An 18,808-nucleotide genomic window follows, 5' to 3' on the forward strand; every position below is an offset into this window, starting at 1 on the left:
TTGCTGCTCTGTGAGGCAGAGTGAGCTCATTTCCCACCTGGCTCTGTGCCTGCTCTTCAGTTAACCACATCAAGCGCTAAGTCACTTGGAACAAGAACCGCGTGTGCTCATCAGTTCCCAGTGGTGCCTGAAAATGTACCTCCTGGGGCTTGTTCTGGGAGCTGCAGCTGATGCTAGACAAGAATGCCTTCACCCTTCACTTCTCCTGCCTCCTGTCTCTACCACAGCATGGGCCTTTGCTGAACCATGCTCCTCCTGGGGAGCCCTTAGTACCCACTTGTAGCAGCTCCGCTGACCCACAGCAAGCAAGCACCAGCTCTCTAGGGACACAGATAGGGAAGATGAGGACAAGGACATGTTTGAGCCTTTTCATAGCTGAGCACCCCAAGGAGATATCACAGGATGTCAAAGCATCTAGTCTTCAGTCTGCAAAGAGGTGAGTGAGGTGCAGCCTCCAGCTTTCAGGCTAGAGGATTTGCCACTACTGCACCCCTGGGCACAGAGCTCAAGGCCCAGGCACTGTGCATGGTGACCACATGACGGTGGTTATGGGGTCAGAGAGTCTCTGATGGGGATTCACATATGCATCCTCCCTCACAGTTACACATGCAGGTTTAATCTTGCAAAGCAGTTTAGAAACAAAAGAGATAAAAGCAAATTTTATTCCCTTACAGCATCACTGTTGTCAAAACAACAGATCAAGAATCAATCTTTTTTTCTCTGCCCTTTATATAAAACCAATTGCATAGCAAGTCTCCCATCTCCCAGATGAAAGCTCTGGGCCCCACTAATTTTGGTCACAGGAGGGGAAAGACATCTTCCAACTCTCAGTAGCCCCATGAAGTCAAGGAAAGAGTTGGAAATAACACCCTGAAAGGACTCTGAGCAGCACAGGCCACGGTTTGGTGGGAAAGCACAGAGAACACCTCCTTAGTGGAAACAGCATCTCTAAGGGGATAGCAGATTCCCTCCCAGCATCCACTAAATGACATCCTGTCTCTAGGTGGAGGAGCATAACCTGGGAGGTGTAGGCATCAAAGCTGATAACCCCTGAGCATCTAAAATCACTGCATGTAAAGATTGTTACTTAACAAAATGCAAGGACAATGAACAACTAGGAGGCACATCTGTGTTTGCAGCAGCCAGCCAAGTGGGGGACTAAGGCAATCCACATAGTTCAGCTGCTGCTGCACCACTGCAAACATCCCAGCATCATTAAGACCATCAAAGGCTGCGGTGGTGGCAGCTTTTAGTGTCTCCTAGCATAAAATGTCTTTCCATTTTGGTCTTGCTTTCATCTTCCAGACAGACATAAATTAAAAAAGAAGAAACTGGTCAGTCCAAGTACCATATGAAATGAAGACCAGAATAGGAAGGGAAGGCAACAGTTGTGTTAAAAATCTGGTACAAGATAGAATTACAGAGAACTGAGGAAAAAGTGCTGATCCCCAGGCCTGTGTTCTGCAGGAAGGAGACACACATATTGAAACAGGGAACACAAAACCCTCAGTATGTGAAACAAGTTAGGTCAACCTCACCATGCATCTTCCCTCCCTGCCTGCCTGGTCACAGCAAGGATTGTAGAAGGACAAAGTGCAATTAAATACTGCAGAGACAAGGAAAAGCAAGCAGGCACATATGTCAAAAGCAGGCTCCTCTTGTTCTGCACTTCCCATTCTGTTGGCCTTAGCAAGACCATAGGACCTGTGAGGATCTGTGAGGGTCTGAGCCCACGTTGCCTTCACGTAAAAGCCAAACCTTGGGCCTTGTAACAAGCCCTTGGTGGGTACAGAGCAGATGGCACAATGTGGGCATCCTGTGTGCCACTGCTATTTACAGCAGATTATTTAGGCTTTCTGTGCTTGGTTCTCTTAACCAAATGAATACAACTACTTGTACCTATGGTTTCATGTTAAAAAAGTCTGCTCAAACAAGAACTGTTCAACAAACACAAGATATTGCAGCAAGCCCTGTATACATGAAATCAATACCTGAGGCCTGAGGGGCAGCCAGTCCTCAAACTTATGCACACAACAGGTTTTCCATTTCAGCAAATATGGACATCATTAACCCACATATGTGAACAGAGGGCACCTTGTCTTAACAAGGAGGCTTACCCATGGCCAAAGACACACTTCATGCTGAAATATAGCACTTATTACAGAAGATGTGCTGGAAAGCAATGCATCTATTCACACCTGACTTTAATTTCCCCTGAAGTTAATCTCTCCTCCTTCTTAGACCACAGCTGCGCATTATTAAATTGTTAAAAGTAAGATAAGCAAAAGTCCACTCCTTCTGTTCTTCCTTTGACACTGGTGCAGCCCAGGTCAGTGGAATCACACTTCGATTTCCACTGGCGAATGACTGCTGACACGAACAGGAAATAGAGTCTTGAGACCACACAATTGGCTTACAAGGGAGAAGATGAAGGTGTCAATAGGACTTTCCTAGTCTGTAAAAACTAGATCTAAGATTTTACAGATATAGGTACATCAAAACTAAACATAACACAAAGATAATGCAGGTGAAGGAAGCATAAAACTTCCTTGATCAAAAATTCCACTGCTTTGAATAGACAGACATACAGGATACAGGGTTTCTTCAGATTCACATAGTTAGAATTTCACCAGTACTGTTCCTGGAGTCTGAGTTAGACTGCAGAAAGCATAGCTGCCTTTCTTAAATTGAACTTAAGGCTTACAAAGTTGAAGTAAATCTTTGAGCCAACAAGGCTGGAAGGAAAACAGGCCACCGACAAAACGGGGCAGATCTAGATCAGCTTTTCTGAACCGTTCTGACATTAATTGACCTGCAGATCACGTGCCTAAAGCCCTTCTGTACAAGACAATGGCTGTGACAGGGAGATGCTTTCAGGCAGACGCCGCCCTAAACGAAGCTGTAAACTCTGCCCACCCTCCTGCTGCATGACTGGGTCTCTGTCAGCAAAAGGAATTTGCTGATTCCTTTCTCTGGCCTGGAAAGGAACCACTCACCCAGAGCAAACAAGCCAGAGAAAAGTCGAGAATCATAACTTCAAAATAACATAGATATATGGTTTATGGTTGGACTCAAGGATCTTAGGGGTCTTTTACTACTTGTGAGATTCTATGATTTAACTGTAACAAAACGTGTTCTCAAACCTGTTTGCCCAGTCAATTCAGAGGATGTTCAGAAATGAGACTAGCACCAGAAACTGCTGCCTAAGTCAGGCAAGGATTTGGTAGGTGTGCAGGAGCAGCTTGAATTCAGTGTTTCTTGCTGTTGACTGACAAACTGACTGACCAATTGATCCAATTGACTTGGATTTTGCTCAGATCCAAGTAGTATTACTATCAGTCGCAGGAGCAGTGCTGATGGGAAACCCCTGGGTCCGGCTGCCCTGGGCCCACAGCATGTCAGAGTGAGCTTCACACCTTCCGAGCTGAGGTTTCTGTGGCAGCTTCCCATCTTCCTCAGCACCCAGCCTGCAGCAGCCAGTCTGAGCCAGCAGCCTCCACCAGCTCTGTAGCGAATTTTGCCCTACCTTGTGTGGGTGAACTGTGATCCAGTAAACTGTCAAGGCCTTACTGAAAGCTACACGACAACTAAATTCTTCAGTGAGTTTCAAGATAAGCTTTATTTATTTTGAAGTAGAAAAAACACCTGCAGGATATGATGTTTGCATTCAGTCAGTCTCCTACATAAGTTTATTTGCATGGCACACATTTCCACAGCCAAGTGTTTCCTCTTGGCTGACAGCACATGGAGACACCAGACTGTGCATAGTCACTGCTCAGCTATGAACACAAGTACTAAAGTCAATGGAACACACTTTTCAACTCAAATGCTCTTGTGATGCCACAGGTTCAGTGCAGTAACATTTCTTACTCATTTTAGAAGAGCAAAACACTGTCCTTTACAAGATGCTTTAGAACAGATTTTGACTATCCCTCACCTTCCAAATGAGTGGAATTTTAAAAGCAGTTCTCCTGTCTCTTGATTTGCAATCAGCAAAATCACAGGCTGCATTTACATTTCTGAGTATTTACTTTATGCATCCATTCTCTTTGTTCTACTCCATGACCCCATGATGGGGTGAACGTCGGCAACACCTCCACAGAACACAACCAGAAGTACTTTGGATCTGGCCAGTGTGGGTGTTATTTGTGAGGAGGGTCATGAGAACAGGTGATCTTGCCACATAGTGGCAGGATCCATGCCACTCTCTAAAAAGGTGTTTTAACGAAGGTACTTTGTGTCTCCTCTTCAGAAAACTCAGCTGACATCCCTCTTTGTGAAGTTGCTTTCTCTGAGTACATTTTCCCTGGTAAGTACTTCCCAGACTGAGGTAAAGCTTTTAGCTTCTCTGTCTTCTGGTGACTGGTTTTCACAAACCTCAGTAGATTAACAATAGCAGCTGGTGTAATTCCAGGGATACGGCTGACTGCACCAATCTGCATATGGAAACACAATCAAATTAACCGAAACCAAACCTACACGCTGGAGCTAGTGAGAAAGGAGATCAAAACCTGGGGGGATTCCTTTCCACAATTCTTTTCACTCCCCCATGTCCCTTGGGAAGATGGAAGGGACTTCACTGCTGCTCAACCTCGCTGTGGCTGAATACCTTACCGTCTGGGGACGGCTGGAATCCAGTTTCTCCCGCACTTCTGTTGAGAGTGATGCATCAATGGCAAAATAATCTATGTCCTCTGGCAGCTGGAGCGCTTCATCACGACGCACTTCTTCTATTTCCTGCTGCTGATTGACTACACACCACTCGTAAGCAGCTGTGATGACCAGGAAAACAAGAAACCAGACATAGATGTTCATGTGAAATACGTGACTTGCAAGAATTCTTAGAAGCAGAATGAGCAATTCCACTGCGACAGTCCAAAACTCCTAAGGAAGTTTCCAGCCTCACAGATTATAGAGCCTAATTTATGTCCCTACTTTGGAAGAAGCCACACTCCTTGATTTGTTACAGGAATTTCGGTACATTTTTCTACTCATGTCAGCAAAGGATGGTCAGCAGGGGAAGTTAAGGAAAAAAAAACCCCAGGAGTGAATAACTGATTTCACCCCCCAGAGTGAAACACAGGTGCATGCAAAGGGCTGTGCCCTACGGTAAAAGGTACACACTCTGATCAGTGTTTCATTTCTCTAAGCAGCAACACAAAACACACCAGGACAAATGGATTTGCACTCCCCTTACTGAACAAAACACACAGAGATCACCACAAGAGATTATAACTTTTGTACCCTACCTTCTATTTTCAATCTCTCTGCCAGTTGTCTCCATTGAGCAAGTTTGTCCAGATACTCTGGGATAGCTTTGGCCAGAACCTCCACACTGATGTCTTGATATTGAAGGATGTCAAAAGCACTGCGGAGAAAGTATGGTAGAAAGGAGTCACTTTCCTAAGGCAGATTTACAATTGTTCCCAGCTCAAACTCACAAAGTTCTTAGGATAAGCCAGAAAAATTGCAGAGCCACGCTCAACTTCCTACTATCTCCTCTCAGGACACAGAAGAGCTGTTAAACTCTTGAAGAGGAGCTCCTTATGAAAAATGACAGCAAGATGGAAGGGACAAGGTAGGCACCAAGGGGAAGCTTTCACAGACTGAGTCAGCCAGAACAGAAAATACAAGGTGAAGTAAAGGATGAGTAATGGAAGCAATGGCCTTTTTTTATAAGCTACCATCTGACACCACTCCGAAATCAATTACTGCTTTAACAAGCCTCTAGCAAAGCAGCAACCCACTGTAAAACTGTCACCACTTAGTGACACTCTCTATAAGGCCATCAAGAACTGATGCCCTGGGCCAGTGGAGCACCCCCTTGCTTTGGGAGCACATGTCAGCACCAGGAAACATGGCACAGTAAAAACACTAACACAGCTCATTCTACACTTATTCTACAGGCAAACATAAGATGTGTGTTCCCTGAAGGTGGTAAAGCTGGAACTTGGAGTATTGACAGCTTCAGGAAACATGGACAAATGCTGTGAAACCACTAGCAGGATGTGCTAAAGTAAGTGTAGCTCAGATCAGAAAGTTCCAGCTGTTAACCTTACCTGACAGGTGACCTGCGACCGCTACTGATGGGAACTTCTGGCAGTAACTGGGACCATTTGGATATGCTGAACTGAAGTGATTTCAGTGTTGCAATTCCATCCTCTAAAGCAGCTCTCATCTTAACTGCTTGATCATATCGCTGCTGTGACACACACCCAGCTTCTTCAAAACCTGCAGAGACGGATGGTGTATGAGACAAAAGTCTACACAACCAGGCAGGGCTGCTTGCTGCAAGAGCCACCACAATCAAATACCTCTGTGGGTGAGCCTGGCATCAGCGTTGTCGGGCCGGAGGGACATGCGGAACTCCACGCGGCTGGTGAACATCCGGTAGGGCTCACTGGTGCCCAGAGTGGTGAGGTCATCGATCAGGACCCCAATGTAGCCTTCGGTGCGACTGACAACAAAAGGGGGCTTGCCATGAACCCGCAGGCAGGCATTGATCCCAGCAATCACACCCTAGGCAGACAGAAAACAAACCAAACACATTTATTGGTCTCTTCTTAGCTAAAATATCAGCACATCTGCTTCCAAAGACTCACATGTCAAACTGTACCCAGAAAAATGCAATAGTCTGTGCTAGTAATCCAGGCAGTGTCCTTCTTGTGACACTATGAGTGCCTGACGGGATTCTTGGCAACTGCTGAAGTGTCTGGATACAATTCCCATGTTTTCAATTATATCTGCTGCACTGTCTCCATGCTGAAAGACTTGACAGTGCTTCCAGTTACTTTTGTTACTGCAGTCTTAGTGACAGCACTGCAGATACTAAAAGTAAAAATATCTTGGGCAAGTCTGGAATATTTTGTTCCAACAAAAGTAGGAACATCTCAGGAGCAAAAAATGGGCCTCGCAGGACTCTGTATCACCGACAGATGCCAAGGCAATATCCCTTTTCTGAGTGCTGACTACACGTGGTCAGATTCACCCACCTGAGCTGCAGCTTCTTCATAGCCTGTCGTGCCATTTATCTGGCCTGCAAAGAAGAGGCGCTGAACAAGACGAGACTCGAGGGAAGCAGTCAGTTGACGGGGATCTAAAAAATCGTATTGCACCCCGTAGCCTATGACACACAACAAGACAGATGTTACAGGAGGGATTTTGAAGGTCAGCAAAGGCAATCAGTGGGGCAGGATGACTTAGCTTTTCAACTTTTAATTACGATTTCAAAACAACCAAGGAAAAATCCCTGCAACCAAGAATTAGCTTTGTTTTGTATTTCCTTTGCTTTGCTATATTCTAAACAAAATCTGGTTTTCACTAATGGTAAACAATGTAACAAATAGATTTAAAACTGTTCATCTCCCTCACCTGGCTGTATCATCTTGGCTTTTTCCAAGCCTGGGACAGATTTGATCACCTGCTCTTGGAGCTCAGGTGGCAGTGTCATGGACATGCCTTGGGGGTAAATGATGTTGGATTCCAAGCCTTCAGGCTCCAGCCAGACTTGATGCTGCCGGTTTGGGAAGCGCAGAACCTTTGATTCAAGAGAGGGACAGTACCTGCAACAGAAAATGGCCATGAGCACCACCTGACACGGAGAAAAAGTAACTTTGCAAAAGCAAAGCAGCACATTCCCCCAGGTTCAAACAGATTGACACTTGTCCCCTTGAGAGCCTTGAGTGATGCCACACACTTACCGTGGGCCCCTTGTTGTCTCCCTTACGTGGTTGTTCAGGTGGAGGTTATCATAGATAATTTGCTGGGCTTTCAGGGTAGTGCGTGTCAGGTAACATGGCAGCTGACCTTCTGGCTGAAAGAGGCCAAAGCTCACTTTAAGTTAATCCAGTCACAACACTGTACTCTACCTGAACAACTCTGAGGATCTCCAATACCTTTTCCATGACAGCTGGCTCTCACTTCTTGGAGAGCTAAGTAGCGCTGTCATGCCCACTGTACAGACAGAACATGAGCAATCAGAGAGCGGGAGCAACATGGCCAAAAGCAGACTGAGAACAGAACAGAACTTGGGCGTGCAGAATTCAAATTTTATTCCACATATGTAGTCCTAATTACAGGATGGATATTGCCATTAAAGCAACACATCATATCACAGCATTCAAACTGACTACAGGAATTCAAAGCTCTGGAGTAAGAAGAAAAAGTGCTGACCCTACAGCTAACAGCCAATAAAAGATTTTAGTGAAGGAAAAAAAAAAAGAAATCTCTCGGTGAAGAAAAAAAGATAAAAATCTCAAAACTCTGCAATTAACATGACAAATTCAAAATCTGGGGAAAAAACCCTACCACGTAAAGTATTTGACTGATTTTTCTGAAAGGGTCAATACATTCACATTCAAAAAGTAATAACGTTGCACCTTAACCTCTTAAAACCTTTCCTACACATACCAAGGACTTCAAGTGATAGTACTTTTGCCCACATCCTGATTCTAATAGGCTACTGCAATTCCTATATGCTCTGGGGAAAATTAACTCCTGATACTTAACTCTGTGGTATTCAACTACATTATGTAAGAATTTTCTTTGGAAACAAAATTTCTTTGAAAATTGAGCTTTTTGTGCTTTTAAGTTACTGTTAATATGTCACTTCCGAGTCCTGTGGACAACTCTATTCTTTCTCTTTCTTCGTCAATACTATTAATGATCTCTAATTTCAACATTTTAACCTTATTTTAAAGCTAAGGGAAGAAGCAAGATATTATAAATCTCCAGAATACAGGTATAATAACACATGTATTTTGTAAAGCACCTATGTAACCAGCACATGAAGAATACTAGTATCAGTATCCCATTTCATGCAACTCTGACTCGAGAAGTAAAAAAAGTTTGGTTCTCAAGTTGAGAAGATACAGTAAGAAGGTACTTGCTTTCAAAAGAACACAAGCAACAGAAGAACCCTTTGCATTGAGAGTCCTCAGAAACATAGCACCTCCAGTACAAATACATCCCAGCTCCCTTTCCCAGCCACCAAATCCCTGGCTGATTATGAGCACGACATTCCCGGAACCACTCCCCACCTGACTCTGTGTGCATTTGATGTGTGCTATCCCACCTTGATCCACACAGCCTCACTGAGGAAGCTGAATGGCACTGGAGGATTGTCAGCTCTATGCTCCTGCAGACCACTGAAGTCAATCGTGTCTTTGGCAAGTCTGGGCGGTGTCCCGGTCTTCAGCCTGCCCACAGCAAATCCCAGTTTCTCCAGAGTCTGAGCTAGCCCAATGGCTGGCAGGTCCCCTAGCCGGCCAGCCGGGTGCATCTCTAGCCCAATGTGGATCATACCCCTCAGAAAGGTACCGGTGGTCAGGACAACGCTCCCAGCGTGTACTGTGCTCCCATCCCCTGAAACAGCAAATTTTCAAAAAGGTACATATTTTAGTATCAACAAAGTCCTCGTATTCTGGTGCTTCTGCATAAAACTAGACTAACTGTGTTCACTGAGGGTTTACCCATCTTCTGTTACACAACAAAAGCAGCATTTCAATAATGAAAGCACTAACAGTAGTAACTGCAAGAAGCACTGTGTATTTATTCCTGTATTTTTATTATTCCTAAACAAGTTACCTGTAACACAGAAAACCCGCTCCTGGGAAAATAATCATATCCAGGCCTTTACTTCAGAAAGCTTGTTTATTAGAAGAGTAAGAGGTAAGAAAGTACGAGTCTGTTAGTAATAGGACCCCACAGTCCCATAACATTGTCAACAGCATATGCCATTTACCAAATAAAAACCTCAAAATGCAGAATGGAATTCAGTATCACTAGCCTGAAGAAAACTAACTTAGGTAACCTCCCAATATTCTATCAATCCAGGTATTTTTGTCATTGTATTACTTTGTATGACACTTATTAACCCTGTTTAGTCCACGCTCTGCCTAAAACAGACGTCTTGGTTAATTCATCTTTCTCACTGATGAATCAGAAATGTTTATCCCAAAGGATAACTCCACTGGAAGCACTTACTGAGTTACTAACACATACCCAGAACGACTCCCGTGACTTGGCATTTCCCAGGATGGCCTGATTCTGGCTCTGTCAAGATAAGATCCTCCACAGATGCCTCACGAACTGTCAACAGTGGTGTGTTAAGGATTTCTTTCTGTCATGAAAGGAGTTACTGCAAAAATCTAGGAAGTTATAAGACATATGGGCAATTCCAAATCCTGTTGATTTCCAGAACATCTATCACCCTCTTCCTTTCTTACCACGTCATTGGGAAGATACTCAGTTATGGTACTATTCTGATTGATCAAGTGGAAGTTTTCTTTCAGATAAGCTCAAAAGAAACTATTTGGTCATGAAGCCTGGCCTGTATCTAAAATGCTGGAGAATGTTTTAAAGTATGCCGAGCTCTAACAACCTACAGTGCATTGAAGTACCAAACATAAACGTATCTAGGTTTGATAGGTAAATAATGACAAATAACACACGCGCCCCTCCCTCATTATCTTCAGTAGTTTATATTAACACCTGATACCAAAAAATCCTCCCGGCCCCGCTCTCACCTGCATGTTCTGCTTGTAGAGGCCGCGGTCGATCTGTGCGCGGAGGCCCCACACGGCCGGGCCCTTGCAGCGGTTCAGCACTTTGTAGTGGATGCCGGAGCGGTCGCAGATGCGGCCGCACAGCCCGTCCAGAGCGTCCACCTCCCGCATGAGGTGCCCCTTCCCGATGCCGCCGAAGGACGGGTTGCAGGACATTTCCCCTAGGGAAGGGACACAGGGACACCCTCGCCACCGCCGCCCAAAAGCCCCCACGCCGGGGAGACCCGAGGCGCCCGCGGTTCTTTCCCCCGCCCCAGCCCGGACACCCGCGGCGGTACCGATGGTGCCGATCCTGTGCGTGAGCAGCAGCGTGCGGGCCCCGCCGCGGGCGGCTGCCGCCGCCGCCTCCGTCCCCGCATGGCCCCCGCCGACCACCAGCACGTCGTAGCGCGGTGCCGCCTCCCCGACCTCGCTGCCGGCCCGGCGGTGCCCTGGGCGAGGCACCGGGGGCAGTGCCAGCCGGCGGCAGCCTCTCCGCAAGAACATGGCGGCAGGGCAGGGCCGGCCCTCCCGGCGGCGGGCGCGGGGCTGGAAGCCACCGTCGCTCCTCCGCTAGAGACGGGAGGCGGAGCCGGGAGCTCCGTGGGCGGGAGCGGCGCGTCCATGCGCCTCTGCCCCGCCCGAGGGGAGGCGGGGAAGGGCCGCCCCGGAGCGGGAAAATGATCTCTACGGATTGGAGAGGGGGAGGTGGCTGCGCCCCTCGATGTCTCGGCGCAGCCTGGCTGTTGATGTCAGAGTTTTGCTGTGCCCGGACAGAACCGGCAGATCCGGGCGGGTTTCGTTTCCTAACGAAGGCGCGTTGCCTGGAAGAGGAACTCGCCCGAGGCCAGAGGCGGGAACTCCCCGTCGGTGGGGCCGCGCTCGCCGTCCTCCGGGTGCGGAGAGGGAGCGGCGGCCATGGACGGCAGGGGCGGCACACGGGCGCGGGGCAGGCGGGGGTCGCGAACCGCAGCTCCGGGGGGCCGGGGCGCCCCAAGGAGCGCAGCCCGCAGCCCTTCGCGGGGCCGAGGCGCGCCGACGACCGCAGCCCTTAGCGCCTCACGGGGCCGGGGTGCGCCGACGACCGCAGCCCTTAGCGCCTCACGGGGCCGGGGCGCCCCGAGGAGCGCAGCCCGCAGCCCTTCGCGGGGCCGGGGCGCCCCGAGGAGCGCAGCCCGCAGCCCTTCGCGGGGCCGGGGCGCCCCGAGGAGCGCAGCCCGCAGCCCTTCGCGGGGCCGCGTCGCGGGCGAAAGCCCGAGCGATGCCACGACCCGCCAGGCGCCGCGGACGGATGGACCCCCCGCCCGGGGTGGGCGCCCAGGGCGGCGAGCCCCCACTGCCACGGCCCTCCCGGCGGCCGGCGTAGAGCCACCCCTTACCCCTCGGAGCAGGGCGCCGGCCGCCAGAGTCCCGGAGGCCTCGCAGAAGGTCCCAGTGGTGCCCGACGGGGCGGCCGCTGCCCCCGTGGCCGTCCCCCGACCCCCGCCGGACACCCTGCGGCTCCGCGAGGTGCTGTCGCGGCTCAGCCTGGGCCGCAAGGACGTGTCCGAGGCGTCGAAGCTGGTGAATTTGGTGGTTCCGCACCTCTTCCAGACTATCCGGAGCAGGGACGGCGCCTTCAGCTCCATGGAGCAGTACAGCGCCGGGAGCTACTACGAGCGCGTCAAGGTGGGTTCGGGGGCGCCGGCTGCGCCTCGCCCTCCGTCCCGCCCGGGTGCGGGGGCCGGGCTCCGGCCGCAGGTTGCGGGCGGCTCCCACGGGCCGGCAGCGCGCTGCTCCTGCCGCTCCACAGCAGCTCTGAGCCGGCCCTTCCCGACAAGGTAAAACTGTAGCGGGGCTCCGTTAATTAACCTCAATGCTTTATAAAATCATAAATAACCTACTGAAAGGTGTGTACGTATGTGCATTCAGTTAGAGACGCTGCCTTAACGGGACTCCCTGCAGCAAAGAGTGGCAAGCCCCGCTCTTGCATGACACGCAGGTGAGCTCGATGTAACCGCAGGACCCGTCAGTATAGCGCTACACGAAAGACCCTGTGCCAGTTTTTAGTTTATACTTTTTCCAAAAAGCAGGAATAATGGATACAAATTGAAAGAGAGGAAATTTAGGCTAGATATTAAGAAATCTTGTACTGTGAGGGTGGTTGGACTCTGGAACAGGTTGCCCAGGGAGGCTGTGGATGCCCCAACCCTGCTAGTGTTCAAAGCCAGGTTGGATAAGGCCTTGAGTAACCTGATCTAGTGGGAAGTTGCTCCTGAGACATCAAAGTGTCACTGCCCAAGGCAGGGAGGTTTGGACTGATTAAGCAGTACCTTTTTTTCTGATTCCAGCACACCCTGGAACAAAGTCAAATATGTGGACCCTTCTTTTTTTTTGTGGTGGGGGGGTGGTATAAAAATGGCTTCAGACATAGCAATGCATTTTTTTCTCATGGTTAATTCCTGTGTGCAAAAGGATAACTGAGTTCAGCGTTTATGCATTACTCAGAACAGCTTGAGAATCTTAAAGCTCTTTTAAAAATTAATAAGTTGGAAAGATGGGAAGTGAACTGCTATCAGCAAATTGCTTTTCTCCACCCAAATGCACAGGAATCTTGCAATACAAATCCAAATACAAATAAGCTCATATTTCACACCAGACACGAGAAGTACATCAAGACAGTTGTAGGTAAATAATACAATTGGTATAAAAGTCTAAAGAGAATAAAACTCAAGTTGCACATTCACTGTTGTATTCTCCTACTTTGCAGATATCTCAACCAAATGAATTTGACATCATGTTTGTAATATGTGTTGAAAGCCTTCAGCTGGATGAGTCTGATGACACAGGAGCCTATTATTACCTAACATTCAAAAGAAATCCAAAAGAAAAGTATTTTTTGAAGTTTTTAGATGAAGATGGAAAACTATCAGCCTTTAAAATGCTTCAAGCACTTAGAGAAATTATTAAGCAAGAAGTAAAAAACTTTAAAAGTAAGTACTGAGAGAACAAGCTTCACCTAGGAGTGCTAAAAATCCAGTTACATTGTGCACGTGCGTTGCCCTCTTGTTAATAAAATGGATTTTTCTCCCCGTCAACTGTCTCTTCATGGCAATGGAGCTGTAACTCCTCCTGTCCTGAGTATCTCAAGTTTGGTCTTGTGTTAAGAATCACAAATACATCAGATCTATTCATATTATGTGATTAAGTCCACTATGCAATCCTCTTTCCATATGAAAATAATAAATATTATGGGTACTACTGTATGCTTGGTACTTCCTACATGACCTGTTTATTTTGCACCTGTTCTGCAAGTGGCTTTTTGTACACAACAAAGAAATTTCTTTTATATATTACCTAATATATTATATCGATACAGGAAATGTATCCCCTTTTAGGGTTATTTTTCTCCAAAGCTTTCAGAAACATTGTGGCCAAATCTTTTCAGTATGTGTTTTCAACAGTGAAGCAGGTCACTGGAAAACATTACTGTTTCTGGTTGTTAGACAGTAAATCAAGCAAACACAGCAATTCAAAAGTAGTGCTCCCAATTTCATAGAGCTCATCAAAAGGCCTTCTTAATGTTTTATTTAACAACCATATCCTGTAGGATAACGAGCCAGCAACTGAACCTACGTATGTCTTTTGATTGATTATGAATTTCTAATTAGTAAAAACCTTAACATTCTTCAAAAAAAGGTGCCTTATATACATGTGTTTATATATATCTAACATGAAAAATCACTCTTCTTTGTTACTAGATGTGGAGGTAACTGTGACAAGGAAAAAGGCTGGAAGCCCTGCAATAACTCTTCAGATCAAAAATCCTCCATTGGATATATCGGTGGACATCATCTTGACTTTGAAAGTTCAGCACAGCTGGCCGCCCAGCACACAGGACGGCCTCAAAATTGAACAGTGGCTGGGAACAAAAGCCAGGAGAGATTTCAAATTTACAGCACTTTATTTAGTAGCCAAGCAAAACAAAAGAGAAAAGGTTCTAAAAGGTACCTCAAATATGGACAATAATAAGTTATGAAATGCCTTCTCTACAGTTTGATCACTTTCAAGTGCTATAGAAAGGGTGTCCAGATCTGTGCCTTTGAGGTACAGATCTTTATCTCATTCTGGATATATCCAGATCAAAGATAACTGAAATCCCTCTTTAAAACATCAGACTTGTGATACTGCTTGTCTCGTATGGAAATCTAAACACAAACTGCTCTGGCAGGCTGTACACTAGCCATTCCTAAGAGCATTATATTAAATCTACTCCAGTCAGACACATGGATATGAACCTTCCTTATGCTTGCGCTATAATAAACAGCATCATACACTCCTTTGTTTTGCAAAGAAGGAAAATAAAAAGGCTTCTAAAAAGGCAGGGAATATCCCTGCACGTGGGACTGCACACAGAAATCAGATACTTCTGCAGGAAGCAAACTGTACTTTTCTATCAAGATACATTATTTCTCATTGATCTCTGGAATGGCTACAACATTTTAATGTTTTTTTTCCTCCAGACCACTGACACACCAAGCTTACATTAGTTTGCAGAAACATCCTGACTTGTCACTGCATTATGAGAAATGATTTAGCAAAAACAGTCAATCTGGTATTTTTTTAATTAGCATGCCCATGTTATCAGTGCTAAATAAATCATTACTACTGTACTGGGTTATCTCTTCCTGGGCAAACTAAATGCAGAGTAACTGAGCCAAACAGGCAAGGCAAACAGTGTAAGTCATGTAAGGAAGACAAAAATAATTGCTGGTGTTAAAAACAGGGTGTTGAGCTATGTTAGCAATTATTTTCAGAAGCACGACTAGAAGAACAAAAATAAGTGCTTTAGAACAGCCACCATACTTGAGATAAACTCACAAGCCTATTGCACAAAGAAAAACCAGAAAACACAGTCAGGATACAGAAATTCAAATGTCATAGATTTCTATGGGTAGTGCAATTCTGCAAATCATGTTCAGCAAATTCAGGAAGTTCAGAATTAAGCTTAATTTTGAAGTAAATCCAAATATTAGGAATTTAAAGTATTCACACAATTAATTATGTTCTATATTAATTACATTCTAATTGCGTTTCTGTAGAGCAGCTGGGGAATTAAGGAAAAGCTAACTAACTGTGGCCACTGAATTATGATTTTTTTTTTTACAGGGGCAAAGAAATTGCCGATATTTAATATTAAGGCAATTGCAAAGTGTCTTTTTTTTTCTAGATACAAATGCCAATACTTAGTGCTGTATAACAGTTAAACAGTCTTGTGTTCAACTTTAGGAAACACATGGCGACTCTCCTTCTCACATATTGAGAAGCGCATGATGGAGAACCATGGCCACTCAAGGACGTGTTGTGAATCTCATGGATCAAAGTGCTGTAGGTTGGTATTTCATATGAATATTTTACTTTAAACCTGTGTGAGCCAGGCTAGCACTGTCTAGCACTGTTTCAGTTTAGCATTTAAGAATTTCATCTAAGAGTAATTACTCACAATAGGAGGCAAGAATAAGGCTTTTAGGCATAATAGTTCTACAGCAGCACAACACTGCATGTACTCGTTGAATGTCTGACTTGCATTTACTTAATGAAAGGTGGAAACAATCATATTTGCTGGTTTACAACCTGGACTTGCCTTAGAATGCAAAAGATGTGACTTGTTAAATAATCTTTCCAAAGTTCAGTCCTATTTATAAAAAACAGCATAGAAGAGTCTGATGACTCAGCCTTCTGAGTTACATTACACTTCATATCAAGGCAATTTCTAAAATGATGGTGAGAAAAGTCAGATCAAGATGAATAAATGATTTTTCACTTTATAAAACCTGTTTTCCAGATTTCTTCAAAGAGGAAGAACAAAATCCACATGAGGTACAAAACCTCCTTAATAAGTAAACTAAGAACTTGTTTGCCAATTACATCTTGTACTGAATCAAAAAAGTCACAAGACAACTAATGCATAATTCTTTGTGTTTAAGTATCTAAAATATATACTTAGAACTATGTAGAAGGTACCTAATAAATTCTTATTTATTTAACAGGAAAGGTTGTCTTAAGCTGCTGAAGTATCTTCTAGAGCAACTTAAAATGCAATATCCAAAAGAGCTGGAAAAATTCTGTTCATATCATGTCAAAACTGCTCTTTTCCACTCTTGTGTCATGTGGCCAAATGACACAGATTGGATTTTGGAAGACCTGGATCACTGCTTTCAGAAATGTCTGGAATATTTCATGGAGTGCCTGCAAAAGTCTCAGCTGCCGCACTTCTTTATTCCCAAATACAACTTGCTCAGTCTGCAAGAGAGAGCGAGCAATCATTTCCTTTCAAGACAGATAAGCCATCAACTGAATAACAGATTCCCAATATTTCAGGAGAGCTGTTAAACTCACTGTTTACATTGGCTATCTAATCATGTATATTTGCATATTTAAAACAAAAAGTTCTGTAGCATAAGTTACTCTTCAGTAGTCTGGTGATAAAACCCAAAAAAACCAAAACCAAAATAAAATCAAGAAGACCAAGAGAAAATTGCATACTTCAGTCACACTGCTTAGCCTTAATCCTTAAAAGAAATGGGATGATTTAAGTAATACTTACCTTCCCTATCCAAATGCAGATGTCACCTGCAAATTATATGCAAGGTACACTAAGAAGATACATAGAATTTGCAATAGTTGATTTCCTACATGTAATTTCTACATTTCTAAGTACAAAGGCATCAAAAAGTGCATAAAGGGAAAAATGACTATTTAAAATGAAGATCCTCTGCAGAATATCCAAAATACACTCTTGCTTTCAAAAGAAAAAAAAAGTCACTGGAGTTACTTTGACATTAATCAGAACAATGCCAGATTGCTTGAGTGGATGAAGACCTGTTGCAGAGGACAATCACCAGCAATGGTGAATAGAGAGAATTTCGTATCAAAATAACGTGAAGTTCCTGAAGCAACTTTTCCTTTCTGAGTCTTCAGAATTTCTTTGGAATTGAGTCTTTTCACTGGACTTTGGATAGGAAGCAACCACTATTTAATACGCTACAACTCAGTAAAAGTTACTGTGCCAATGAATATTTGTATCATGAATCTTGTAGAAAGAAATGCATCTTTCAACCCCTATCAAAGAGGAAGACTTGATATGAAAGGTTATCAAAACCAAAATGCAGCATGAATGTGACACTCTTGAAATTAAATTCAGCTCTGTTTTTCTCATGTTGAAGAAATGTGTGTTAGGGAAAAAAATTATTTCCTATTACTAAAATTGTGCAGGTGAGAAATACACAGCATTTGGGAACTGCTGAGCTCTAGGTAAATACATATTTTGCATCTTCCTGAAGAAGCCGTGGCAAGTCTGTATTTTTAGCCTACTTTTTGAAGGCAAAATAACCTACTGGCTTAAATAATGCCAAGATTCCACCTCAATTTTGAGCAAATAAAGAGGCAAGATCAAAAGAACATTTATAGAATAATTTCATTAAAATATTTTCATTTCAATAAATTCAGTTTATTAATTTACTTATATGACACATAAACACAAGTTCAGACCAAGCATCAAACTCTTCCCATATAAATTCCAAAGAGAGAAAATATGCTCCACTGTCTGTAGGAGTCTGTGTGACAGAAACTGACATCCAAATATAAAATGTGAATCAACTTTATCTGAAGGAAATAAAAGCTGACCTTCAAGCGTATTCGTTTCTCCATGACTTTTGTTAACATGGCTCTAGTAAACTCTGGTTTTCTTCTTTATGCTAGAATATTACATCCGTGAAAATAAGAGTAGAAGCTGTTTTTTCCGCAGTTAACCACAAAAATAGACTTCTTGTCATTCTCTCTTCCATTAGAAGAAAATGCAGACCTCTCAAAAAAAGTCTTAACAAAAAAGACTTTTAAGTTTTCTTTAAAACTTGCTTTAGCAAACAGAAGTTACTACAAAGAGAGCAGTTTTCAAATAACTAAGTTATCCTTAGAAATACTTTGTGCCTGTGGCAGATGTGACACATCAAGGCAAAAGTACAGTATTTTGAAGCTACATTGGCAAACATTGCTTACAATGACTAATTCAGTTCTCTGAAAATAAAATGAAAAATTATATTTTATATTCATATATATCAGTACTGCATTTAACTAAACCCCCCCTGAAACCAATTTAAATGGTTTATTTAAATGGGCAGGTACAGAAAACAATCAAATGAGAAACGAAACTTATAAATTCAAGCCCATAGATGCTAACACTACTATAATCACTTTGTTTCAGTAGCTTCAAGGGATTACAGTTA

At 44.4% G+C, this 18,808-nt stretch overlaps 2 protein-coding genes across 2 annotated transcripts; one reads left to right on the forward strand and one right to left on the reverse strand.

Annotated features, from left to right (window-relative positions):
- Nucleotides 1-3,600: 3,600 nt before the first annotated feature.
- Nucleotides 3,601-11,076, reverse strand: MTO1 (mitochondrial tRNA translation optimization 1). The gene is made up of 12 exons (XM_050316161.1): nt 10,844-11,076; nt 10,527-10,726; nt 10,003-10,120; nt 9,074-9,363; nt 7,701-7,813; nt 7,372-7,562; nt 6,993-7,123; nt 6,315-6,519; nt 6,060-6,231; nt 5,250-5,368; nt 4,615-4,772; nt 3,601-4,436 (listed from the first exon to the last, which is right to left on the reverse strand). The coding sequence occupies exons 1-12, from the start codon at nt 11,049-11,051 to the stop codon at nt 4,209-4,211; spliced, it is 2,133 nt and encodes a 710-aa protein (XP_050172118.1). The 5' UTR covers nt 11,052-11,076; the 3' UTR covers nt 3,601-4,208.
- Nucleotides 11,077-11,462: 386 nt separating this feature from the next.
- Nucleotides 11,463-18,757, forward strand: CGAS (cyclic GMP-AMP synthase). Its single transcript, XM_050315393.1, has 6 exons — nt 11,463-11,520; nt 11,731-12,212; nt 13,294-13,516; nt 14,285-14,530; nt 15,813-15,915; nt 16,574-18,757. Exons 1-6 carry the CDS (start codon nt 11,463-11,465, stop codon nt 16,914-16,916), a joined length of 1,455 nt encoding a protein of 484 aa, XP_050171350.1. The 3' UTR covers nt 16,917-18,757.
- Nucleotides 18,758-18,808: the final 51 nt, after the last annotated feature.

Source organism: Myiozetetes cayanensis, unplaced genomic scaffold (assembly GCF_022539395.1).
Source record: "Myiozetetes cayanensis isolate MyiCay16 unplaced genomic scaffold, myiCay2020 scf2-11, whole genome shotgun sequence".
Classification (NCBI taxonomy): Eukaryota; Metazoa; Chordata; class Aves; order Passeriformes; family Tyrannidae; genus Myiozetetes; species Myiozetetes cayanensis.

What these genes read in the sequence shown, in the direction of transcription:
- CGAS (XM_050315393.1), top strand. Translation starts at nt 11,463, where the DNA reads ATGGACGGCAGGGGCGGCACACGGGCGCGGGGCAGGCGGGGGTCGCGA. An exon ending in GGGGTCGCGAACCGCAGCTC is followed by an intron (nt 11,521 to 11,730) that starts CGGGGGGCCGGG and finishes CCCGCAGCCCTT; the next exon opens with CGCGGGGCCGGGGCGCCCCG. An exon ending in CATGGATCAAAGTGCTGTAG is followed by an intron (nt 15,916 to 16,573) that starts GTTGGTATTTCA and finishes TTTATTTAACAG; the next exon opens with GAAAGGTTGTCTTAAGCTGC.
- MTO1 (XM_050316161.1), bottom strand. Translation starts at nt 11,051, where the DNA reads ATGTTCTTGCGGAGAGGCTGCCGCCGGCTGGCACTGCCCCCGGTGCCT. An exon ending in TCTACAAGCAGAACATGCAG is followed by an intron (nt 10,121 to 10,526) that starts GTGAGAGCGGGG and finishes CTTTCATGACAG; the next exon opens with AAAGAAATCCTTAACACACC. An exon ending in TGCCAGGCTCACCCACAGAG is followed by an intron (nt 6,232 to 6,314) that starts GTATTTGATTGT and finishes CCGTCTCTGCAG; the next exon opens with GTTTTGAAGAAGCTGGGTGT.